Source organism: Chamaea fasciata, unplaced genomic scaffold, assembly GCF_029207755.1.
Source record: "Chamaea fasciata isolate MVZ Bird 193981 ecotype frontalis unplaced genomic scaffold, bChaFas1.0.hap1 SCAF_2, whole genome shotgun sequence".
NCBI classification, from domain to species: Eukaryota; Metazoa; Chordata; class Aves; order Passeriformes; family Sylviidae; genus Chamaea; species Chamaea fasciata.
In genome coordinates, this window is record NW_027094087.1 from 60,009,870 (window position 1) to 60,036,418 (window position 26,549).

General features: G+C 36.5%; 1 protein-coding gene across 2 annotated transcripts in view; it reads left to right on the forward strand.

Moving 5' to 3' along the window:
- The window catches only part of TDRD3 (tudor domain containing 3), a 95,373-nt gene that overhangs the window by 32,737 nt on the left and 36,087 nt on the right, over nucleotides 1-26,549 (forward strand). For both annotated transcript variants that reach the window (XM_066176254.1, XM_066176253.1), the window contains exons 2-7: nucleotides 9,487-9,571; nucleotides 13,305-13,370; nucleotides 17,772-17,932; nucleotides 20,019-20,160; nucleotides 25,416-25,487; nucleotides 25,959-26,108. In XM_066176254.1, coding sequence (XP_066032351.1) covers nucleotides 9,487-9,571; nucleotides 13,305-13,370; nucleotides 17,772-17,932; nucleotides 20,019-20,160; nucleotides 25,416-25,487; nucleotides 25,959-26,108 — 676 coding nt within the window. The remainder of the gene's footprint in view (nucleotides 1-9,486; nucleotides 9,572-13,304; nucleotides 13,371-17,771; nucleotides 17,933-20,018; nucleotides 20,161-25,415; nucleotides 25,488-25,958; nucleotides 26,109-26,549) is intronic.

The window sequence follows — 26,549 nt, forward strand, 5'->3', positions numbered from 1 at the left end:
ACTCCTCTGCCTGTGTTCTGATGTGATTGATGATTATGGCTGCTTTATGGAACTTGGTTGGTTACTTCCAGCAGAGAAAGTTATGCTCTGTGTCTGCTGTGTTAATGCAGGGCTCAAGAAGTGGAAATAAAGTAATGAGTGAGATGGGCAAAAGTTCCTTCTAGACTGATGCTAAGCAGCTGGTGATTTCATCTTTTATTTGGGGGAAGTTCTGTTTGCTCTCTTCCTTTTAATCTCCTTCGTTCCCCACTTCCTAACTAGTGCTTTGAATTTTGCCATTTTTAATATGAAAAATTTATCCTTTGTCAGACACATTTTGAATGTAAATTACCTGTCAGAGTGTTTAATCAGTAGCTTTTGCAATTGTTTTAAGGTGGAAAATTTAATGGCTTTTTACTTATGTAGTAGTTACCTTTGCATATACTCACAGTGCTGCTAGTGCAATTTAAAACTGTATCACAAATAAGACCTAAAATTGCAACAGTACAGCTTTTAAAAACCTATCACGTGTAGATTTGAGATCTTAATTTGTAGCTTTTTTCCTGACCTTCAGTGATTTCTCACCCTGTTTAGAGATGCCAATGAAGAGGTGAACATTACATCACTCACTGAAGTCCATCTAATTTGAGCTTTTTGAAAGCATTGGGGAGGAAATTCATTGTCTGTGCAGCCCTTTCAGGGAGTGCCCTGCTTAGTAGTTTGCTTTCAGTTCAAGACAGGCTTTTCCGCGTGCCTTTCTCCCTGGCCGATTTGTCTGCTTGTGGAAGAACTGTGTATGTCCTGAAACCAGCTTCTTGTAGACCTGTGTGATGAGACATTCTCCAGTTTCTAGGATTTTTGACTCTGGGTCAGGGCTTTGCAAGTGATTCTTTTGAATTCTTCTGCTGGGTACTGAAATTACAAAGGAAGGTTGATTCTGGTTTTTAGTTTTGTGTACAGAGCTTAGGTAAAGCACTTGGTAAATGATGTATATTGCATTTGGGAAAGAGCAAGTGGAGTGTGTCAGGTTTTTGATGGTGATGTTATTAGAGATGTGTAGTGTGGTTGTAAAGGTAAACAAACTTTAAGTTTTGTTCAAGAACCAGGACTTTCCTGTTTTATGTTGTGAAATACTTGTTAAAGATGTGCTGCTAGTCTCATACTCTTAAGTATTCCCAGCAGTAGGAATTTTATAGAAGAAAATAGACTTAAAAAAGAGCACACATCACAGTATGTATCACACTATGGGAGGTGCGACTGTAAAGACTTCACTAATGCAGCTGTTAAAATGTCTTAAAATTCGTGTTCTGTGTGCAAGAAGTTGGTGAAGAGTATGCTGAAAACTTGCTTCTGATACTTCATGTTTGGAACAGAGTAATTTCAGAGAGGCTGGGGAGGAGCCTCAAAATAATACAAGTTCTAGTAATTAAAAAGAGAAGCGTGGTGTGTGGGTCTGGAGAGGTGTGGGAATGGCTGACTGTCAGGCTAACCCCATAACAGACTTACAGTTCTCCTTGCATGTCAGACATATTAAAGATTAATTCTAAAACTATCACTGTTTACTCCAGTTTTTGTATGACAGTAGTCCTCGTCCTTTGGAAATGGATAAGAGGCTGGTTTGCTAAAGGTGACTAAAAATCATAGCATTGTAGAAATACGGCTTAGAAGACCATGAGGGATTGCGGGGGTGCCCTCAGCCTCTGACGCCCAGCAGAAACCTCCTTACCGCCAAATCCTGTGTCAGGACTTACTGACCCAGGGTTAAGGCAGCTCTCCTCTCCGGTGTTACTGTAGGAGAGATGGAAAAAGCTCCTTGTTAGGGAGAGCAATTCCATGTGAGCTCTTTTCCTCTCTAGAGTTGGTCGGATGAGGGAAGGAAGTGGCTCCACATCAACATGGCTGAGGAGCAGGAGGTTCCTGAAGGAGAAGCACAGTGGGTGCATGCGTTGGGTCTCACTGTCAGCTGCTGGACTGCTGTTGCTTATGCAGTGAAATATTTGTAGCGCTTGATATTGCGTATGTTTAGGATGTAGTAGTGCTCCTAAATTATTGGTCTTTATCCCATTCTTACTGAAAGATTCAGGTAGAAGTAGGCCAGGAAGAAGCTAATGCATTGGTGTTTTAAGTACTGCACTTTCCGGTTGTGTTTTCATTTTGTTTTTTTCTCCTTTTCCTTGGCAATGAGCATTTGCTGTGCTTTCCTTAGGTCAGGATTTTACTAGCAAAATAGATTTTAGTGCTAATTAACTTGGATTTGCCTTCTCACATTAAAAAAGAAGGTGGGGGCAGTAATGACAGTCATCCTGCTTTTATTATGTAACACAAATAAAAACCCAACCTTTTTTGTTCTAAAAATAAATTGACTTTTTTTGTTCATGTTTTTATTGAAAGTCAAGTGTCATAGCCATCTGAGAGAGGGTTAGGCCTTAAGTTTTGTCAGCTGAACATCTGAGAACATGAGCTTGTGAATGTATATTTTATGAGTTCCTTTCTGGGGTTTCAGCTTGGCTTGAGTTGGAGACTGCACTTAAGGAAGTGGTATATTCCCAGGAGTGAAAAATTAGGTAGCTGAGATGCAAGTTTAACTGCCTGGGGAACCTAGATGATGTAGTGGCTGTGCACCAGTTTTAGAAATGTCAGTAATATTTTAAAGATAGACTTAAATACCTTGATGTCTCTTCATCTAAATGCTTACTGAATTGTAGCCAAAATTCTGTATTTCTCAGTGTGCTTTCTGGATTATTCAAATTTAAGTGCACTTAAAACTTAGTGGATTTTTAATAGTGATACAATATAGTCCATTCTGTTATTTTAACAGTTTGGGTTTGCATCCTTAAGGAGTGAAATAAGGAAATGGTTTAGATTAAGTTCCTGTAAGGCAATTATAAAAGTAGTTTGACTGTACTAGGAAGAATGGCTACGGATGGTTCACCGTCAAAACCTGAGGCTACATGAAAACATCTTCTAGGTCATGCTTTTGATTTGATACTGTCATTAAAAACCTGGATGAAGCACTAAGCTCAAACATGAGATAAAGGTCCTTACAACTGCAAAGCTGTGAGTGCTCAGGTCAGAGTTCAGAGTGTTGTTAACAAATTGAGAAAGTGATAGGAAAACAAAATTACGGTTTATAGCAATAATCATTGGTGTATGTGCAAAGTACAGAGCAAGATATACCAAATGTACACGACAAGAACAAGATCTAGAGTAAATCTTTAAATGCAATTGCAAAACAAAAAGGCATTTCTTGGTGTGAGAATATTAATAGTAACATTACCAAGAATGCCACTTGAATCTAGGTTTTTCATTCCATGCAGGTGTTTACCTCGTGGATAAAGGAACAATTGACCCTAATTTTGCCCATTTAGTTCTTTAAACTAAATAAAATCTCAGCAGCTGAAGGGAAGAACAGTGTCAGTTGCTTCCCAGTAATAGTTATGCAGGTTAAAAGACACAGAAAAACTTTTTTGAAAATCTGATTTTTGTATTTGGATAATGTCTTAAAATGTGGTTTGTTTTTTCTTTTTTAAACAACTGTAGTGGATAGCCCCTCAGTGGAAATTTCTACAATTTTATGTAATTCCTTTACACAACTGAAATTCGGCAAAACGTTTTGAAGCCCTATTAAGAGAACTCCTAAGTTTTTAAAATAGCTGGTAGATGGAGTTTCTCTGTTATGGAACAACACTGACACCCAGTGGTGCTCTTTTACTACTGCGGTCTTTTAAGATGCTCTTCGCTTAATTGCTTCGTGTGTTCTATCTTCTATTGAGGTGTTATCAAGAAAAATCTGAAAACTTTCTGCGATTTTTTTTAATATCCTTTGAAAACCTTACTGTTCTATGGCACAATTTTATAAATCTGCATCTGTAGCGAAGATATGTAAGGAACATTCTGATTTTTGCATAAACACAGTGAAAATAGCGATATAAAACTCAAACGTTGCTTTGTGTGGTTGCCACTGAATTAGAAGTGGTAGTGCAGTTTGTGTTTGATGTTAATATCACAGTGATTCTGGAAGAGTTTGGAATCTGAAATGGAAAAATTTTATACAACATAGTTATTAATATTGATTTTCCTGATTTACTTCTTTCCTTAAAGCTTCTCCTTAATAAGATGTTAATTCTAGAGGTGGTAGAAGAAAATTACTGAGGATTTAAAGAAAAATGATGTGATAGAAAAAGGATGGAAGATTAAAGATTTGTTTGTGCATGAACTGCTAATTATAAAGAGAGAAAACATGCTTTTCAAGAAAGCTGCTCATGAAAAATAATTATTATTAGGTGAGTTGTTTACCTGGGCGATTTAATTATAGAATGAGGTTCTCATTTAAAACCTTTTTCTGTGTGTGTGTGTCTATACACGTGTGTGTTTGTCTGCAGATGAAGTGTTTAATCCAGCAGTGTAGAGCAGACAAAAAATGCCTCTTGCTTTGATACCGCCAATTTCCTCAGTGTTTCAGACATAGGCAGTAGAGTAGTAGTACAGAAATCTGTTCAGGCCACATCAGGTGTAATTTGTTCTTTATGAAGTAAAGCACAACATAAAGCAAGATAAGTAGAGGCATAGTGAAGATCTCTACTATGGTTATATCTCATAGCAGTGGGAAATGCTGAAAAGGAGAATGCACACCTATAATGTACAAAAGTGGGTTATTAAATTGATGTTATACTTGATATGAAGGAAGATTGGGAAAACAGCTCTGCCTGTCACTGATGTAATACGTTTTTTTGTGTATTACAAGGGAAGAATTACTGAAACCTGTTTTTCATAGAAGCTTGTTAAGAACGTTTTGACAGGAAAATTGCAGATTTGGATTTATATGTGTATGGTTCATGTAGAAAATGCTGATTCATTACTAATGGTTTTGTTTTAATGTCTCATTTGAAAGTGGCAAAGCAGGTACTTTCTAGATGTTTTTTTCTGACAAAAGCTGTTGCTAAGAGGCTTGTACTACTTCATGTCTCAGATGAATGGAGCTGGAGTGGGGGGAGGAATAGGTGAGATATCCCTCAGGTTTCAGCAAGTATAATGCAAAAGAGTTGCACTAGAAACATTTATTTTCCTTTCTCTTCTGATCTCCTTCCTCTCGAGAATGCTTCACAAATAACCATCTCAACCATTTGTGGAAGCTTTATGCCCATTTGGTTGTAAACTGTGTTTTTCTTTTCTTCTAATTTATATTAATGTTCCAAGGCCACAGAATGAATCCCTGTGTAACTCCTGCAGCACTACTTACTAAAATTCCCTTGAAATCAATGTAGTTTTTTTCATAACTTCAATATGTAGCTTTTAAGATTGTTTTAAAATGTGTAAGAAAGTAATGTAGTGAGTACTTTATTTCTTGGAAACTAAAGGTACTTTTAGTGTATCTTAGTCTGGTTGCCAGTGCTCATAGTGGGAGGTTATGTCATGGGGTGTGTGTTGTTGGGGGTTTTTTGGTGTCATTATAAGATCAGTGGTCAGCCACTGGCTTGCTTTGGACTTGGAGAGTTTTGTGGAGCTTGGCTGCTGCTCACTCTATGCTTCTCACCCATTTGTTTTACCTTTTATTTATTTGCTGTTTCACATTAAGTAAAAGAGCTTAATTCTGACATGTTTGTTTACAGAAGGAAAAAAGGGAAGTTTGTTGATTGTGGCAGCAGCATTTCTGCACCAGGTTATTCCCAGTGTCTCCTTGATTTATGAAGGAAAGTTGGGGGAGACAGCTTAAAATAGAGGTGTGGAGAGCAAGAATTGACAGATGCTACTTGTTCAGCACAGCCGGGTAGATCTTGGGAACTGGGGGATTCATGTGCACTTCCAGCAGTCTGATCTGGTTCATGGGTGGTTTGGGATTGCTTCCTACAACTTGGCAATAGGAAATGTGTTAGATTAATGTAATAGGATCACACTGCAGGTCACCTTTTGTTATCTAAGGTCGTGGCATTTTGCAAAATGGGCAGAACAGGTAATGCAGATGATGTGAGCCACATGAGTGACTAGAATAAAGACACAGGGCTACAGGGTTGTTCTCTTTGACTCCAGAGCAGGTTTTTTGTGTCTTTAGTTTTGTTCGGGGTCAGATTTTTTTTTTTTTTTCCTTCCTTGATCTAATACAGAGAACAAAGAATTGAGTGGCCTTATGCTGTAAAGGTCCTACCTTCAGCATATTACATGCCCTCATTAAGAGCAGATAGAGAAAGGGACTCCGACTTGTTCAGTCTGGAAAAAAGCTCAGAGTTAATAATCCTTATCTTGTGGGGGGAAGGGTTATGCCATCTCAAGAGGTAGTTTTGTCTATTGTAGCTCCCTTTTCACACTTGAGCAGGGTAGATGTATTTTTTTCTGTATAAATGCAATTATTTTAAAATAAATTTCATAAAAATACTTCTTTTTTATTTTCTTAAATAATTTGTAGCAGGGCTGTAGCAGGAAATACTCAAAGCTAAAACTTAGATAGTTCTTATAGGAGACCAAATAGGAGAAAATAAAGTAATTTATTTAAAATAAGTTTCTGTAAGTTTGTTAAGAACATATAAACATGTTTGGAGTACTCATTGCTATATGAAGTAGTCTGTATAAGAATGTTATTAAGGCAAAATGGATAAGAGTGGCTTGATATACACTGGTTTCAAGCTTCTGTTGAAGCAGGAGAAATCTGTGCTTTGGCTGAGTCTGGCGTACAATGTCTCCTGATTGCAGTTTGCTTCCTGGCCAATTTCTGACCATTTTTTACTAGATCTATGGTTTTGCATCCTATTGCACAGAAGCAGCACCTGACACGTTACTGGAAAACTCTTTTATTTTTTTTTCTGTTGAAGTTCTTTAGCAAAATTCTGCTGACAGAATTGTTGATTTGATCTTCTTTTTCTTGAAAGTAATTTTGATCCTGATCTTTTGCATTTACCTAATTTATACTTTCATGTCATAAGCATCTATAAAAACCAAACCAGCCAACCCCAAACGATAAAATAACACTCCTACATTGATATTCAGAGATTTTGGGTTTTTGAAAACTGTTATAATAACCAAGTCAGTCAGGTTTTTTGCTAAAAAGCTTTGATGTTTGCTTAAATCAACCTAAGAGGTGTCCATGATTGGTGTCTCAGTGAAGGTTGGCAGAGATTTTGGTCAGATAAGCAATATTTTTGCTAAGTTCTCTTGTTTAAATTAGCACAAGTCAAAAAATTAGTGGTCTTCTCCAGTGTGAGTTTCTCTTTATCCTTCCGTCTCAAAAGCTTTCCTAAATAACAAGACAAACTAAACTGAAAATTCATATATAAATTTATATATAAAAAGTTACAAACTGAAAGTTTTGACTTAACCAGAGTGCTATTTTGACAGCTGTGATTCAGTCTTCACTTTGAGGTGCAAAAGTAAAACATGACTCAGCAGTGAATTTTGTAATAGCAGAATTAATCTTGTCCTATATAGAGAAAGTTTAATTGTAGGTCAAATTCTTGTTTACTCATTCTTTAAAAACTTTTTTTCTTGCTGGAAAATGGTGGTGCTAACATTGAAGTACTTGGCCTAAATAACTCTGTAAGAGAACTGCAGTCCCTCTAGCTTTAGTAGCATGAAGAATGACTTCATTTGCATTTGGAGCAGAAAAAGAAGAATCCTTCCGTGACTTAGCCAACAGTCTAAAACTCAGCTTATGGATTTTGTAGTGCCCCAGCCCCTGCTGTTCAACTTATGTTCAGTTTTATGCTGAAGATGGCAGAAGGTAAACTTGTGGAGTTTACGATACTGCTCTTTCTAGGAAGTCTGTTGGTGTAATTAAGCCACAATTGAAGCCTCGAGAGCAGGGTAGTCTGTTGGGTGTATCTGTTTCCCCTGGCACAGAGTGGGAATGCTGTTCTGCTTTACCTTCTGGCTCCAGCTAATGAGATCTGCTAACGCACAGGAGTTGCATAAATCTTCCCATATCATAGTACTGAAGCTTAGAGTTACTCAGCTGGGAAATCCTGTATTCCCATGCAAGCCAACATGTCTTGCTACCTTACTCTTCTCAAGCACATGTCTTTTATTAAAAAAATAGGATTGTTTCTTCTTATGCTTTTATTTATATATATATATGCCTTTTTTTTTTTTTCTTTTTCTTTTTTTTTTTTGCTGTCTGAATTGTTTCATTATTGGCTTTTCTTCTTTTTGGTGATGGTGGGCTAGAGACTCTGGATTTGCTAGATGTGAACAGATAAATCTGATCAAGTGTCTGGGTTGAGCTCAGCTGGAACCAGTAATTAGTCTGAGAGCACTGGCAGGACTAGAAAGGGCAATGTTAAAGTTACCAGGGCTGGAATCTAAAAGGTCTGTCAGTTGTACTTCCCTTCAAGTATTTTGCCTTGTTTGTATGTTACACTGTGCATGTTATTTTCTTCAAAAAGAAGTACTTTTTTAAGCACTCAAGAATATTTATTTCTAGTATTTTTTAGTGTATATTACTCTTTGTTTCTTAAATCATTCCTTTATTATTTGGGAGATGGTGATATCTTGGTGAGTAGTTATTTAAATGTGGAGGAAGAACTGTGTTTCAGGCTGGGTGTCTATCAATTATTTAATAGTTGCTGTGTTATATTTGAATAAAATGAAGAGCTTTGCAGAAGAAGGCAGGTTGCCAGCTACATAAAATTGTAAACTGGAACTGCAAATGGGCTCGAGTAGGCAAAATGAAAAACAAAAAGTCACAATTTCTGATCACTCAAGTTAAAATTAAACTTTTTTAAAAGTTAGAATTGATCAGCCCCTTAAAATGGATTTGGGTGATGAATTGAAAACTTAATGTTCAGATGAACAAATTTATTGTATACTTACAGAATTTTTGCAGAAAGATACTGATGCTGCATTACCACCATCAGTGTCACAAATACTTTTTTCAAATGTGGTTGTGGAGAATTTTTATTCTTACTTAACACTTTTCACCATATTTGACAATTCCTACACTGTAATACACTTTCATTTTTACCAGTTTCTTTGTAGCACAGACAACCGAAGTACATTTGACAGGATGGCAATATTGTGTGCCCCAGCCCTTGAGGGAGTAACTGTACAGCCTTGCTCTTTACAAATAGCTGTGGTTGTGCTTTGAGCAGCATGGGACTTGATTGTTTTGGCTTGATTTTTTTTTTTTTCCTTGCAAATGCACGAGTGAAAATATGCTTCTTCCTTCAAGTAAAGGTCAAAGGGTTGATTTTGAAACCAGGTTCCTGTAATTCAGGGTCTGGGCATGAGGAGCACAGTGTTTACCCTGTTTGTGATGGCTCTGATTACTTTGTAAGTGCAATTTTTTTTCTTGTTTGCATTTTTAAAAATTTTCTTCTCTTTAGAAATTAGGAAGGAATAAAAATTTTTCTTAACTTCATTTCAGTGTAAGGAAACTGATTACATTAAGTAATTTTTCAATTTTTTTTGCATCTCTGCTTCACCAGTACAAAAGATAGGAACTAAAGACAATCTCATAGACAGAAGTAATGTTTGTCTCATTGATACTTTATGTGATATTCTAATTTTTTTTTTCTTTGACAGGTATCTTTCAGATGAAGGAATTGAAGCTTGCTTAAGTTCATCTGAAAAAGTTAACACAAATGATATTATCCTAGTTGCCCTTAATGTAAGTTATGGTAGTGAAAATGTTTTTTCTGAGAAATGATGCTAAAAATGATAGATCTAATGGCTCAAGTTTGTGTGTCTAATTAAGTGTATTATTGTCTGTGTGATTTATGTAAAGGACAGATTACTTACCTCTCTCCTTGCCTGTATGAATTGTCAGGTTTTTTTGGAAAGAGCATCTATTCCAAACTGCAAAACTTGTAGGAGAAAAAATGAACAGATTTAGCACTAGGAATTTTTTTTGTTGTTGTTTTTGAAATGTAAAACCAAAGTCAAACTACAAGCAGCAATACAACCAGAAGTGTTATGTAATGATATGAGTATGAAATTTTAGTACAAGTTTGTTGGGATGAATAAAACACCCTTACTTTGACTTCTGGACATGATACTCCTTAAAACACCTTCAGACTACATATCCAGTGTTGTCTACATATTTATGTAACTAAAACCTGGTTTTTTTCTTTACTGTAGAAATCTGGATTAGTAGTCATAATTTTGGCAAAACATTAACAAGGAAAATACAAGATAGAGCAACATCTTTGAAGAAAAAACCCGTATTTTAAAGGATATGAGAAAAGTGTCCTTGTGAATCCCTGATTTTTAGAATTCTGGTATATACATTGTTGGTAAACATTAATGAGTCTGCTGCCTTTCTTAATTCATGTATTTGTTATTTTAACATATTTTATCAAGTCCATACTCAGATGTTTTATGTGGTTTAAAATAAACTTGGTAATAACTATATGTAGTTTCAAGGGGGAAAACAATTTAGACAAGTGCTTAAAAGAAAATTATTCTTTCTTGATGAAATTAGAAATAGTAAAATAATCAATTTGTGAGAGTTGTTGGGGATTATTTTGTCCACCCTCAAGATTCAACCACTAGATTTTTTTAGATGGTACTCTGAAAGTGACCCCTCGTCTCCTTTCACCTATGCTTTATAGCATGTGTTCAGTCACTCATGTCTGCAGGCACCAGTTCATGTAAGGAATATGAAAAGAATTAAAGTAAAATGATAATGCAAAAATGCAAAGAATGTAATACAAAACGTGCAGAAGGCAAACATTTGATTTCTGGACCAGAGCAGCATGCCCATATATTTGAGAATGCATTGCTGCTTTATACAAAACCCAAATAAAATACTTGGGAGTTGCTGGGTATTATGCTGCATGTAATCATGTGCTGGAACAAGTACTGATGTGATCATTTGTGCCTGTGTTGTTATTTCAGGTTTGTTTGATAGATAATAAAAAATAAACCAGAAATGTCACACAAGTACGTCAAAGCCAGAATTAATGGCCTATCACTTTTTATCATTAAGTCAGTTGTTTGTGTGCCCAGAAGATTGTCTGTTGAGTAAGTAGAGAGTAGCAGTGTGTCTTTAATGGCAGGATAACAGTGAATTTATATTCCACAACAGTGAATTTATATTCCACTTCTTATAAATTCTTCCTTGACTGCTAGAGGCACGTTTCAGGCAGAAGAAATCAAAAAGTCAGCTGACCTTTTTTTACCTTTTTTGAGTGTGTGTGTGTGAATTGCTTAAATAAGTATGAAGTAGACATAGATGTATCTTCAGTCCTTCATAAAAAAAAAAGTTTTTATTTTGTCTAAGAACTTAAAAAGAATTTGTAAAAGTTTTGTCCCCTTCCCTCTGCTCTGATTGCAAAGCTGTAGGCAAGGGCAAGTCCTGCCTGAGCAACCCAGTGACTTTCTGTGGTTTGGTGACTGCATCAGCAGACAAGGGATGAACTATAGATGTCATTTATCTGGACTTCTGTAAAGCCTTTGACACAGTCCCTGAGAATATCCTTCTAAACTGGAGAAAGATGGATTTAATGAATGGACTGTTAGAGGCATAAGAAAGTAGTTGGACAGTCCCATCCAGAGGATAGTGGTCAATGACTCAGAGTCCCAGTGGGCATCAGTGATGAGTGTTATCCCTCAGAGATCTGTACTGGGACCAATGTCACTAAATATATTCATTAATGACACAGATGAAGGGACCAAGTACACCCTCAGCAAATTTGCAGATGACACCAAGCTGAGCAGTGAAGTTGACACACTTGAAGGACAGGATGCCATCCAGAGGTACCTGGCCAAGCTCAAGATGTGGGCCCATGGGAATCTTGTGAGGTTTAGCAAAGCCAAGTGCAAAGTGTTGCACCTGAGTTGGGGCAAGCCCCAGTATCAACACACGCTGGGGATGAACAGATGGAGAGCAGCCCTGCTGAGAAGGACTTGGGGGAGCTGCTGGATGAGGGGCTGGACATGACCCAGCCATGTGCACTCACAGCCCAAAATGCCAAATTGTCGTGGTCTGCATCCAAAACAGCGTGGGCAGCAGGACCAGGGAGGGGATTCTGCTCCTCGGCTCCCCTCTGGTGAGACCCCACCTGCAGGGCTGCACCAAGCTCTGGGGTCCCCAGAGCAGGAAGGACATGGACTTGTTGAAGCAAGTCCAAAGGAGGGACGCCAAGATGATCAGAGACGTGGAACAGCTCTCCTGTGAGGAGAGAATTGGGAGAATTGAGATGGTTCAGCCTGGAAAAGGGAAGGTTTAGGCATGACCTGATTGTGGCCTTCCAGTGCCTGAAGGAAGCTTATGAGAAAGATGGAGAGAAAGAAGTTTTACAAGGACAGTAGTGAAATGACAAGGGGAAATGGCTTCAGTCTGATAGTAGGTTTAGGCTAGATATTAGGAGGAAATCCTTTACTGTGTGAGTGGTGAGGCCCTGGAACAGATTGCTCAGAGAAGTCATGGATGCTCTATCCCTGGAAGTGTTTAAGGGTGGGTTGGATGGGCTCTGACAATATGGTCTTATTGGGAAGTATACCCTGCCCATAGGAGGTGAGTTGGAACTAGGTCTTCTTTAAGGTCCCCTTCAACACAAACCATTCTATGATGATTCTGTGATATGATATGGAACACACAGGAGCAGGTTATAGGAACCTGTATGCTATTCAGAGACACACAATTGTCTGAGTTTCCTCAGATGTGCTCAGATTGAAAAACTGAATGTGCTTCCTTATCATTACTCAACAGAGAGAGGATTGGGCATTTATTCCCTCTATAGATACTCAGTAAATAAACTAAAAGTGCATTCTTAGGATTTTTTGGTTTTTTGATTTGTAACGTACCAGTGTTTCTCACTGAAAACCAGAATAAATGGTTTACAATATTTCAGATACTAAAATACAGTCCTGCTCAGTTCTAGATCAGAGTGCCAGAACAGTAGGCCATTGACATATATTAATAGCAAAATATTGTTCAGGTTCCTGTAGTAATTACACTTAGCACATTTTCTTTTTGAGTTGTTTATGATCATAATTAGTAAGAATTTATGCATATAAACAGACACAAACTAAAAATACTTTTCTCTGAGTGCCAGATGGAGAGCAAAGAAAGATGTTTCACCTCTATTAAACCTCACAGTTATGTTTAACCATTAAACATTGCATCGTCATTTGGTTTTGTCTATTTTAAGAGCATTTTAATCAGCATTGAAAATGCACTTAAAACAAGAATATAATTTAAAAAGTAAAAAGATTTCTTCTGTAAACTCTTGAGTTGTTAAATTTTTTTATCACACACAGGAGTGGATTTCTGTAATAAATCGTCATTGTGGAAAAAAATGCTGTTATTTTTGCTATTTTATGGAAGTTTTTTTGTTGTTTTTATTTTAAATGCATATTTTAAGTTAATATTTTCTTTTCTTCTGTAATCATTTCAGACAGATTTAAGAACGATTGGCAAAAAATTCCTCCCCAGTGACATCAATGGTGGAAAGGTGGAAAAGGTAGACAATATTTTTACTTCATGTTTCTGTATTTTGTGATTTCTGTGTGATGATAGCCTTCTGTGGCACGTTAGTCTGGTTTTGTCGTTACTCCACATACAAAACCCCCCAATGTTTGAACATATTATAGTGTAAATATATGAACATAAGCTCCATAACAGAGGACATTTTGGTTTTTATTTCACTACTTTGAAATGCTTAAATAAAAATCTAAATCCTGGCAACTTCATTTGTTGCTGAAAAGTCATTTAACTTGTTTGGTCTTGACATTGTATCAGAATTTCATTTTTTCCTCTTGTTATCTTGAGAGGACAACAAAGCGGGTCAGAAATAAATCGAAGTAGCTATTTGATTCTGATATACACAGTGATACAAGTTGATGCTGTATTACTTGCCTACCGACATCCATGGCTATAGCTATGCACTTTAGGTAATTTTCCTATGGCTGTGTATCCTGCAGGTTGTGTGGATAAAACATGTTAGATGGTGTAACACACTCTGTGCTGGAGAAGGGTATTATATTTGAAACCTGGGTGTGCTAAATTTTAATGCATGTTGAGTGTTTAGGTAAAAATGAAGTTTGTCCCCTTCTGTATACCCTTCCTGTTTTGTTCCTTACATGCCATTCAGAGAGTGGATAAATGAAGGAATTTTATTTTAAACCTAGCAGTGGTTGTCACTTCAATTCTTTATCACTTACTTAAATATTGACAGTCTATCACTGATGTGAACATTCTGGAGAAACATATTTCTTTACTGTTGAAATTCAGATAGTGGTAGGTTAAGGTGAGTTTGTTTTAAGAAAGTGAGATTGATTGATGAGAGAGGCTGTTAAGAGCTGTTTGGATTTGTTTATTCTGTTGTCTAAATGGAGTGGTCACTGCTGCAAGCTCAGACTTCTACAGGAAAAAAAGCACAAGCATTATTGTCGTTTATGCAAAGCATACTTGAGAGAGAGTCCATTGCAGGATCATAGATTTTAGCTAGGCAGCATATTAGTAAACTATCTTTATGGGAAGAGTTTTAGTAACTTTACGTTCATCGATCTTTAGGAAATTAGTCTAAAAAACCCCAAACCAGGCACTTACAAACCATTTCCTGGAGGGTGATAATCCTTCAGGTTTTGGAAAGATTTACACAGAGAAAAATCTGCTTGAGAAGGACTCCTATTTATAATTTTAGCTCAAGCTATTAGCTAGTATGCTGAATTCTTGCTTTCTTAACTGTAATTTCCTTTTTCTTGAGTAACATAAAGCAAATCTGACTCTTTAATCAGTGCTGCTGTTTAGCTTTCCATGTTTGCAAATACATTATGGTATAGAGCTATGTGTTTACAAAAAAGAATATTTGCTTTATGGGAGAGAATCAGAATCATTAGGTTGGAAGGGACCTCCAGGATCATCAAGTCCAACCCAACCCTAACCTCAACTAAACCATGGCACCAAGTGCCACATCTAGTCTTTTCTTAAACACATCCAGCGATGGTGAATTCACCACCTTCTCAGGTAGACCATTCCAATACTTTATCACCCTTTCTGTAAAAAACTTTTTCCTGATATCTAGCCTATATTTCCCTTGGCACAGCTTAAGACTGTATCCTCTTGTTCTGTCAGTTGCTCCTGAAGAAAGAGACCAACCCCCACCTGACTACAACCACCTTTCACGAAGTTGTAGAGAGTGATAAGGTCACCCCTGAGTCTCCTTTTCTCCAGGTTAAACACCCCCAGCTCCCTCAGTTGTGCCTTACAGGGTTTGTGCTCCCAAGTCCCTCACCAGCCTTGTTGCCACCTCTGGACGCGCTCAAGTGTCTCAATGTCCTTCTAAACTGAGGGGCCCAGAACTAGACACAGCACTCAAGGTGTGGCCTGACCAGTGCAGAGTACAGGGGAAGAATGACCTCCCTGCTCCTGCTGGCCGCACCATTCCTGATACAGGCCAGGATGCCATTGGCCCTCTTGGCCATCTGGGCACACTGTGGCTCATGTTCAGCTGCTGTCACCAGTACTCCCAGGTCTCTTTCTGCCTGGGCACTGTGCAGCCACACCGTCCCCAGCCTATAACGTTGCAGGGGTTTTTTTTGGCCAAAGTGCAGGACTCGTCACTTGGACTTACTAAACTTCATCCTACTGGATTCCACCCATCCATCCAATCGTTCCTGGTCACTCTGCAGAGCCCTCCTGCCTTCCAACAGGTCGACACACGCTCCCAGCTTAGTGTCATCCACAAATTTACTAATGAAAGATTCAATACCCTCATCCATGTCATCAATAAAAATATTAAACAAACCTGGTCCCAATACAAATCCCTGAGGGACAGCACTGGTGACTGGCCCCAGCTGGATGCAGCACCGTTCACCACCACTCTCTGGGTCCAGCCATCCAGCCAGTTCCTAACCCAGCAAACAGTGCTCCTGTCTAAGCCACATGCTGTGGGAGACAGTGTCAAAGGTCTTGCTGAAGTCCGAACAGGAGAAAAACAACTTCGTAATATAATCTCTCTGTAGAAAGTAGTAATTTGTTGTTCAGAAATGTTTCAGTCAAAAATAGAAATTATGTGCTATGATTGTTCCTCTAAGCCAAGACTAATATCAGTTTTATTTATCTATATCTTGAGAACCTATGATGTATTTCCATCTTGCATAGAAAATAACTTTATTTATTTAAAAAATAACTTTTTATGCAACTATTTGCCTATTACAATAGGCAATTAGTTGCATAAAAGCTAGGAGAGTCGTAGTATGAGACATGGTATTTGACCGTTACAGATGGTTATCAACTTCAGTCATTAATACTCAGAGCTTTCTCATTCACTCATTTAGTATCTGTGTTTTATATGGGTTTAAAATAAAATCAGTATTACCAGCATTAACCACAAGATGGCCACATTTGAATAGGATTTGATAAAACTGAATCTTCCCATTTCTATCTAGATGACTGTATACTGTAAAGATACCTGAAGTATTTTTGAAGGAATTAAAGTGCAAAGACTATAAAGTTACAACGTGTAATTTAATAGTTGTTACATTTAAGGTGTTACTGGTTTTTTTTGAGAACTTCTGTCATTACGATGGAAACATTAACTGCAGAAGAAGCATTCAGAAAGGATTTAAGTTGTGATCTCGGAGTTACTTTCTGAATACTGACAAATTGATGGTAAGCACTTGGAAACAGAAGATGCCAGCAATTTAATTCCTGGCATTTAATTCTTGGCAAAGGTTACTCATATGCTTCCCAATTTCTGTTTCTTTTTTTTTTTTTTTGGATTGTGGATTTTTTTTTTCCTACTGACTTTTTATTTTTTTTTCCGAAACAATCAGATTTGTTGTTTGCATTAAAACTGATCTGCATTTAGAAAAGCCTCTTTTAGTGACAGTGATTGCTACATCAGATCTTCTACTGCCAGCATAGTAAAGCTATTGTGCTCCTGTTCTCTTATTTATTAATTTGTCTTCTTTTTATATATACTTACCTACTGGTTATCTACTCACAGTTTATGTTCTTCTGGCTACCTATTCTGTTTCTTCAAGGTTAGAAGCTGGTGAACTGTGCACTTTTTCATCTTTTCACTGTCATTTAGGAGCTAGAGATCAGTTGAGCAGCCACAGACAATTTTTTTTTTTTTTCAGAGAAATTAAAGTGACTTAGCTATAGCTGAAATGTGATAAATGATTCAGGTGGTTGGTTTGGGCTTGGGTTTTTCAGGTGGGCTTATTTTGCTTTATTTTGATGTTTTTGTTTGTGGTAGTTTGTTTGGTTTTGTTTGGTTGGTTTATGTTTGTTTTGGGTTTTTAGTTATTATGTTTATTTTTTTGTAACATAGATTGTGGTGTGTGCAGTACGGTATCCATTTTTATGTAATCAATAGGCAGGTGATGTCCCTTCAGTTTGTTGCATTTTGATTGGACCATTGTTCAAAGCAGCTATGTTTCTAGTTGGTGTTTGCAAAGCAGTTGTACTTGAAATTTCCTCTTGAACCAAACAGATAGTCTTCTAAGCTAGTTTTTTGTTTTATTTTGTTTTTGTTTTGTTTTTGTTTTTGTTGTTGTTGTTGTTCTTTAGAAGACTTTGTCAGTGACACCCTGCAATGAAATCTTATCTGGACTCCATACTATGTTTGAAGTGACAGTATCGGTGTTTTTGTTTGCCTCCTCAACTGTTTTCATTCACTTTTATATTATAATTGGTATCTCAGAGATGTGTGAACCATCACAACTGTTTGTCTGAAAAAGCCATTTTTATCATGCTTTAGAACACAGACTACATGAGTGATAGAAATTCAACATGACTGCCTGATCAAATTACATTTTTCTTTGCCTGGGGGCATCTGTTGGTGTGTCTAGATATTGCAGTGTGTTTGCTTAACAGTGCTAACAGTTTTGTCTTTTCTGTTTGACTTATCTAGCTGGAAGGGCCATGTGTCCTGCAAATACAGAAAATTCGCAATGTTGCTGCACCAAAGGATAATGAGGAATCTCAGGCTGCTCCTAGAATGTTACGTTTACAGATGACTGATGGACACACAAGCTGCACAGCTATAGAGTACAGTAGCATGTCAAAAATAAGGTGAACAACTTTCTTTTCCATGCTTTCCTTTGATACTTAAATGTCCTTGAAATAATGGAAGTGTCCTTAGTAATTTATGAAAAAAAAATTGCTTGACAAAAGAGTCTTCCTTCTTGGATTTGTATATAAAGGAGAAATTTAAATTCAGCATGCAAAGGTATATATGAATGTATTTTACAGTTCTGTTTATGCTGTACGTACATAATGGAAGAAAATGGATTTTCGTGGACATCTACTGAGTTGTAGTTTCACAACACACAGCATTTTGGGGGTGTGTGCAAACTTGGGGCAAATTCCCAATTTTTAGTAGAAGCAGATCTTTTGCCTTACCTTTGTAGCAGGAATGCCACAGGCTTGACACTCCTAAGCCAGTGCAATAAAGCTAGTGCTTCACCATGGGCAGGCCTTTAACTTGGATATTTTTGCAGTTAAAAGTGTAGGGTGAGAGAGCAGATTACTGCTGAACATGGGGATGTTTTGTGTGTTTGGTTATGGAGGTGCTAAATACAATCTCTGGTGTTTAGTCTGCAGAGTCAAGGTGTACTGTACGCTCTTCTAGTTCAGATAACCTTGGTTTAAAAAAACCCTTCTTCTTCTTTCTCTGCTAGCTGTAAGTTAGATGGAGAGATATACTTAATTTCTAAATATCATCTTTTACTGTTAAACTGTTCCTTCTGCGTGGGAGCCAGCTTGCAGTTTAGAGTGATGCTGTCAGAACTTTAATGATATTTTAATTTTAGCTTGAGCCAGCAGAACTTGGAATATCATATTCCAATGCGAATATAAAAAGAGCAATAAAGAAGGCAAACAGACTCCTGTGTAAGTAGTTTCTAGATCACAAAATGTTTAAAGTTGAACACTCAGTACAAGACATAATTTGAAAACTTTTTGACAAAATCTCAAAAATGTTAGAGAACTCATCACTCTAGTAATGTTGTGAGTTCTTCTTTTTTTGTAACATTTAAAAATTTAATTTTATGTGTTATATTGTTTCAGGTTTGATGTTGGGCTATTAAACTGCAATAATATGCTGTTTCAGTACATAGTTTAAATAAATAAAAATCACAATTTTCTTTTAAATTATAGGTTTTTTCATGACTGTGGCTTCCATTTACCCTTTTCTCCTTACCTAATTTTAATTTTTTTTCTGTATTTCTTTCATGTCTATTTTTTGATCTCATTTTCTTTGCCTTTATCAGAACAATCCAAAAATCTATTAACATTGCAAAGGTTAAATCCACCGGTACTGTAATTAGCTGACTCCACTATGAATTTTCCTCACCATGTGATACGGGCTTGTGATTGCACCAGTAGCTTTAGCATATTTTAAAGAGATTATTGTCTCTCAGATGAAAGGTTTTAACTGGCTGTGTCCTCTTTCTCACAAGAAGGAGCAGTTTCCAGATTGCACTGCTTGTCAGATCATTCAGTTACCTGTTGGAAATACATGATTCTTTTGTGCTTCTGCTGTTGCTTTTCCTAGGATAGATTCATGTGAGAAGAAGATAAGGTGGCTCCATGTGGGAGCTGATGACAGAAAGTATTCGTTTTTAGATTATAGAGTAGTGAGAGAAGAAGCATTATGAGATGCTTGGGGTTTTGTATTTATTATATAAAGTACTGTCTAGTCCTAGGTCTTAGCAATGTGTAGAAAGGTTCCTTTCTAACCAGTTTATGTGTATACTAAGTTAAATGTCTGAAAAAAAGGAGATGATTAACTATTTGGACATCCACTCTTAACTGTAAGTATGAGGAACCTGCCTCAAAGTCAGTTGTCTAAGAATATCATCTGATAGTTGAAACAAGTCATATCCTTATTTTGGTATTATGAAACTGGATATTAACCAAACAGGCAATTTGCCAATATTCATCTCTGTTAAAATCTAATTTGCAGTACGGCATTTTTGAATTATGGGTGGGAAGTGTTCCAATAAAGCTATTGAAAAGCACTGTGCTTTTTGATGCTAATTGTTATTATGGCATATGAAAATGTTGGAATTATAATAAAAGTAGTTTTTTATATGTTTCTTTGTGGCAGAATATTAATAAATGTATTTGAATTGTTTGACTTTGTTGCTGCCTCTAGCCTGAACACTCCACCTGGAACAAAAATTAAACTTTCAGGAATTGTTGAAGTGAGAAATGGATTCTTGCTGTTGGATGACAGTAACACAGCAGTTCTTGGAGGTGAAGTGGAGCATCTTATAGAAAAGTGGGAATTACAAAGGGTGAGGTAACACCACTGGAAATGCTTATCTTACAAGTTGCATATTACATTTAAAAACGTCAAGCTTATTCTGTTGACTGCGAACTTTTGTATAATAAGCTTTTAGAATTGTACTGTCCAAGTAGTTTTAGGGCTGCAGGCAAATGTGTGCAAGTAGGTCTTAGGTATAATATTGCAAATTAAAAAAGTTACAAGTGATCTCTGCATGGGGACTGATTCCTTTCTGCATGGATTGAAAACATTAATCAAACATACTAAATTTATTTTGGTAAGTAGTCATGGGTGGTTGCTTTCTTAAACAGTGTATTTGGTACCAAAATACTAATGGAGTTCTGCCTTTTACAGTTACTGTTTGCAGACTGTGTTTTTTTGAGGCAAAAATAATAGAATAAATATACAGAAAGCATTGAAGTTGGTAACCTTTGGTATGATCCCTTCCACATTTCATCAGTACTTTAGATAAATTGTGGTTACAAAGTCAAATTGGAGATTTAAAATTCTTCCAACAAGGCATAAATATGTATAAGCTCCTTTGCTTTGGTTTCTGTCCCAGTAGAACAAAAGTGGCTGCAGGAATATTTTTAATACATTTTCTCACAAGCACGTGGAAGTTCCTAGAGCAGGAGTTGTGACCCTACTACCATTAGTCCCAAATACTTGCCAGATTAACTATGGCTACTACAACCACACACATCTCTGTATTTTTGCATCTACATCTCTGTAACAGAGTAGCTGCTTATGAACATGATGGTTAGTTCTGTATGAAGTATTCATTTTATTGTTGCTCCTGCAAAGTTGGGCTCAGTAATTTTTTGTTAGAACTAACCTTCTTTGGTGTTTGGTTGTGCTTAATAGATTTTGGCAAACTTAATTTGAATTTCAGCCAAAATTAATTTGAATTTTAGAGTTACATATTCTAGTAGATTCTGTTTGGCATCCTTTAGCTTTTATAGCTGAAAATAAGGGGTTTTTTTTAGAACACAAAAGCATTCCTGATTTTAAATGAAGCTTTCAAAATAAGAAAGATTCTGGGGCCAACAGCAGAAACATCCCGTTTTTATGATTTTTATTCTTACTTAGTATTGAGTCTTGTGAGTTCTTTCTTCAGTTAAAAAACACTGAGTTTTAAGGTAGATGGGGCAGAAGAGAGAACATAGAGCTAACATGTTCTTAAGAATGCTGTGCAATTCACAAGACAAGAATAGAACTGGTTTGCTTTCTTGGTGATATTTTGGACAGTCTGTTTTTGTATTTCTTCTGCCTGGACTTCAACAGATAATTTTTGCTTTATAATTAATAATTGGTTTTTAAAAACAGCATCAAGAAATAACTGGGACCAGACTCTATTTACGTAAATAAAAAAAGCAAAGTATTTAATAACGAAAGATGTGCTGCTGACTTCAACTTTCAGCAGTTGTTAGCCAGTTCTCTTGGCTGTATGCAATGCATTTAACAGAGTGGTAGCTGTCACTGATTTGCTCTGGTAAGATATAGAAAGTTAATTATTGCCTGCTGCTATCCCCTCAGTGCTCTGGTTCTCAAACTTTTGGAGTTTTCCAGAGTATTGTTTTCTTTTTCTTTTCGACCAGCTCACAACACATGAATGTGGCCATGTCAGAAAAGCTGTGGGTGGCAAGGAATCAGTTTGGACAGGTGAACCATGACCACTGGAAATTGTAGTTCCAGTTCTATATCCAGACTGACAGCTAGACAGATAGGGCTCAAACAAATCTGTAGAAGCCAGATGCTACATGGTAGCAGTTTCCCTTTGAACTTAATGCTTCTGTTCAGAAAGGTTTGTAGAAGAGTACAGCTGACAAATAAGCATAATTGCTAAAATATCTGAGAGGTGATAAGGACATTGCCACTCCTTGTCTAATCTTGCCACGGAAGCTTAAATAAAATGCTGAATTGTGTTTGCATAAAAAACCATAAAAATTTTATTTGTGTAACTAGTTCAAATTACTTATTTTGAAGCTAGTTTTTTATTTTTGAAGGCAGTGTTATATTTTCTTTCCACTAGAAAGTCTGAGATGTGTTAAATTGGCTTCCTGTGTAGATGATGAAATAAGGGGGTTTTATACTTAGGATAACACTACTGTTATTAAGCCAAATAACATTATGAAACTTCAGAATAAAAGTTGGTTATCCTGTCTTAAGGTGTTGCCCTTGCACCTACTTGTCAGCTTTTACTTGTTTAGTTGTGTTACTGTTTTGTTCCATTCAGAACAGTGTCTGGAATTGCTTTCAGGAAGAATCAAGTTTTAGTAATAAAAGACTCACACTACAATGTAGTATATGTGGAATTGTGGAATGAATACAGTATTATCACACTGCATGAGGAATAAATGTGCTTTTCCTTGTAGCATTCCATTTTATCATAAGGTAAATTCTTGACTGGAAATTTCAGGTCTTTTACATGTCTCTATTTAAGGGACAGTAAATAACTAAGGAAGGAGTAAATTAGACTGTTACTGTGAGATTTTTTTTTTCTAGACTATTTGGAAATATAAGGTAAAGTGACATGGACATTTTTAGGAAGAAATACAGTTCCAAATAATTATTACTTCGTGGTATTCCTCACGTTTGATGGGCACTGGTGTTCCAAACATGAAGGATCAGTATCTGTAAGATACTGCTGGTACCCTTCTTAAGAGGGAGAAGTACTTTGTATTGCTGTTTAACAAAACACCAGACAATATATAAGTGAAGTCCGAAGCAAATCTTCTGAAATGATTGATGAGATTGTTTGGTAGGCTCTTAAATTTTTAACACTTAGAATTACAGGTCATCTGAAAGTAAAGCTCTCTAGTGTACTTAAAGATTTTTTCTGTTTTGAGGAAGGTGAGGCTAAATATTGAGATTACCTCATGGGAAAAGGCAGTAGTTTTATGTATACTTTAAAATACATCTACAAAGAAAGGCGAGGGTAGAGTAGTGCGTGATATCTCTTATATTGTAAACCTTATTTTCTTAAGAGATTCTCTAGGAAATGTGTTTTTGGTGTCAGGATGCAAATAGAGCAAGAGGGTAAAAGAAATACACTAAATGTATTTATAACCAAGTTTATTGTAACTGATAGTTACTGCTGGGTAATGAGGAAATTTAATTTTAAGTTCAAAAAGATTGCGTGTGTTGTCAGTTTGCTTTTTATTCAGTGCAATGTGAAATTTGGTTTCTAAAGCAGCTGCTCTTAGTTCTCAGCAGAGAGTGCACCTTCAGAAGAAGGTATAATGGCTCTTATTTACCATTGGATCATTAGAATTCTTTCATTATGGAACATAATGAAAGAATTCTAATTAATTCTAAAATAAACAACAGTTTTATGCAATAATTTTTTATGATTCAAAATTTGTGTAGGTAAATGTTGGTAAAAGCAGCTGTCAGTTTTTAAGGGCTTTTTTGCCATTTGCCCAATTGCACATTTGAGCAGTAGATTGGAACAGTCTTTTTTTTCTGTGTGATTTCTTGATTCTGCTTTGGGAAAGAAAAAAAAGTGTGAATTTTAGCATGTTCTTCTGTATTATAGGACATGAAGAATTAATCTGACGCTTGAGTTCTTGTCTAGCATATAATTGGGTTTTTTTAATTATAATTTGATTCAGTGTGGGAGTTCATTCCAAAATTGCCTGCATTTCTCCATGTACAAACAAACAAGCAAACATATAGAAATGCTAGAATAAGTGCAGGGTTTATTGCACCTGGAGTGCCTGCTCTGGGGAAGTGAAGTGGCTTGGCCATGAAATCACTGTTCTACTGTGCTTCAGTTAATAGGTACAGGGAAGTGTGAGCATGCTGCAGTGATCAGCCCTTGGTTAGCTCATATTTCTAAAGCAGCATTTTAAGTGAACAGATTGAAACTAAAGGAGGAAAATTGTATGATTTCTGCACTTCTAAGTGCTTTTTTTGAATAATTTATTGAATGCTTTATCAGTGTTTTTTGCTCCAGGGCATGAGAAAAAGGATAATTCTTTTTTTTCAACCTTGAAAGGAATTAATAACTATAAATGATTTAGAAAACTGTCTTTGGCTCCTGAATAAAAGTAGTTAACTTGAAAGGAGTGTACCAAAAGTTTTAATTTGGATATGTATTAGCTAAATTAATCTATTGCTTAGTTTAAGAATTTTTCTGGTAACTGAATAAGCCTAAAGCTTTTTCGTGTTTATACTCCATTTCTCACATGATGGATTCAAATCAATTCTACATCGGGGTAATAAATATATAGGTAAATGTCATATATAGCCTTAAGTAATTAGGCTGTCTCTGACAACAGAGAGTGTATGTAGTCATGCATGAATGTCTATTGGGTGAAAATGACAGTAAGAAATGAAGATGATGAAAGAGATACATTATAGGGAATGCAATTTTGGTGCATTTTAACAGCAGTAAGGACCTGTTCTTTTTTGTTTGTTTGTTTTCCTAGTAGCACAGCATTTTGTTTCCATCAGTGGCAAAAAGGAGATTGTTTTTAGGGAGAGATCACAGTCTGAGCACTTATACAGCCTTGGCATACAGAATTGCAGTGTTATATCAGGGGATACAATTCTGATTGATTCTTTCTGTTTGCTTATGCATGGGATCATGAATTTCACAGAACAGTTGAGGGTGGAGGTCATCTGGCTGAATCAAGGCTACCTAGAACCAATTGTCCAGGCCAATGTCCTGGCAGCTTTTGAGTATCTCGAAGGATGGGGACTCCCCAGCCTCCCTGTGTCAGTCACCCTCACAGTCAAAAAAGTGTTTGTGATGGAGGGAATCTCCTATGTTTCAATTTCTGCCCACTGTCTTTGTCATCTTACTGGGCACCACTGAAAAGGGCCTGTCTCCATCATGCAGATTGATAAGGTCCCCCTGATAAGGTCTTCCCTTCTCTAGGCTGAATTGATCCAATCCCTTTTTAAAGGGGCTGTGTGCCTTTACTATCTCTACTGGCATCAAGTTAGTTGTATATTGTATGAAGAAACATCTGCTGCTTATTTGTGTGCTGCTTTGTTCTATTAGTGTAGATTTTGGTATATAACTGAATTTTCTACATTTGCTCTATGTATTATTAGTGATTGTGCAAAATTCCATTGTTTTCTTTGTTTCTACGCCTGTCCTCCAACCCTCTTCTTAACTTAGGTGACCCAAGATTTAAAAATAATAATTTATTTTCTGCTTAAAATATCCATCTGTTTCATGTACTTTCTGAAATACATTTATCGTATAATCCGGTTTCTGTTTGCAATTTATTAATTATCAATTTTCTTTTACAGAGTTTGGCAAAACATAATAGGAGTAACATAGGAACAGAAGGTGGCCCTCCTCCTTTTGTACCTTTTGGGCAGGTATAGTGTACTTCTCTTTGTCACTTCATAAAAGTACTTTATTATGATACCCAGGTACCTTGTTCCAGTTAGGCAAAGGCAATCAAAACACCTTTGATCTTGATAACTTGGATATAAAAAATGTGCCTGTTAAAATAAATCCCCAAAACTGTGTTAATACTGTCTCTTTGTTGTGCCAGTTTCCAGTAACGTTTTTTCCTCTCAATTTCAAACTTAATATTGTGTGTGGAGCCTTTGATTTTGCTGGTCAGATCATGTAGGTACTACTGCAGTCCCTTCTTAAATGCCAAAGAATTTGGCAAGGATTAGCAAATTTCCAAGAATCGTTGTGATTATATCACGACATTTTAGCTACAGGATCATATTCTTTATCTGAGTGTCTGCTGCTCTAATGGAATAAAACTTGGGTGCATCTTTTTTCAAATGAGAGCAGGCAGAAGAGTTAATTAAAAATTTATTTTGCCTTTTCAGAAATGTGCATCTTACGTGCAAGTGGATAGCAGAGACCTCGATCGCAGAAAGACTCTGCAAATGACAAATACTGTAAAGACTGTTGCAGACAATGATGAATTTGAAAAGCAGAGAACAGCTGCTATTGCAGAAGTAGCAAAGAGCAAAGAGGTTAGCATGTGTTGCAGCATTTTGCTTACTGTGATTGATCTTTTTAAGTATTAAATGACAAATGCTTTCTGATATTTGCCTGCTTATAATTCTACTCCTGTATCTTTAAAAAGATGACTCAGAGTCCTTTTGAATTGATGGTTCTGTTCTTATTTTAATAAAGCTAATAAGTGTATCATAATGTTTTATTGTAGATATGATTTTGCTACCACTACTAAAAAATGAGGGGTTTACAATTTTGCTAATAAGATTTAAGTAATAAATGCAGGTTATCAATTTTCATCTGCTCTTTTTAATCCTCAAAACCTCCATGATTCCCTGAACTCAGTCTGGAAAAAATAGCTAGGAAATTTAGTTCTAGTGTGTCAGGTTTTTATGTTCTCCTTTGGTGTTCTTTTTAGTTTATTTCTCAAATTGCTTAGCAAGTTGTAACAGCTAGAA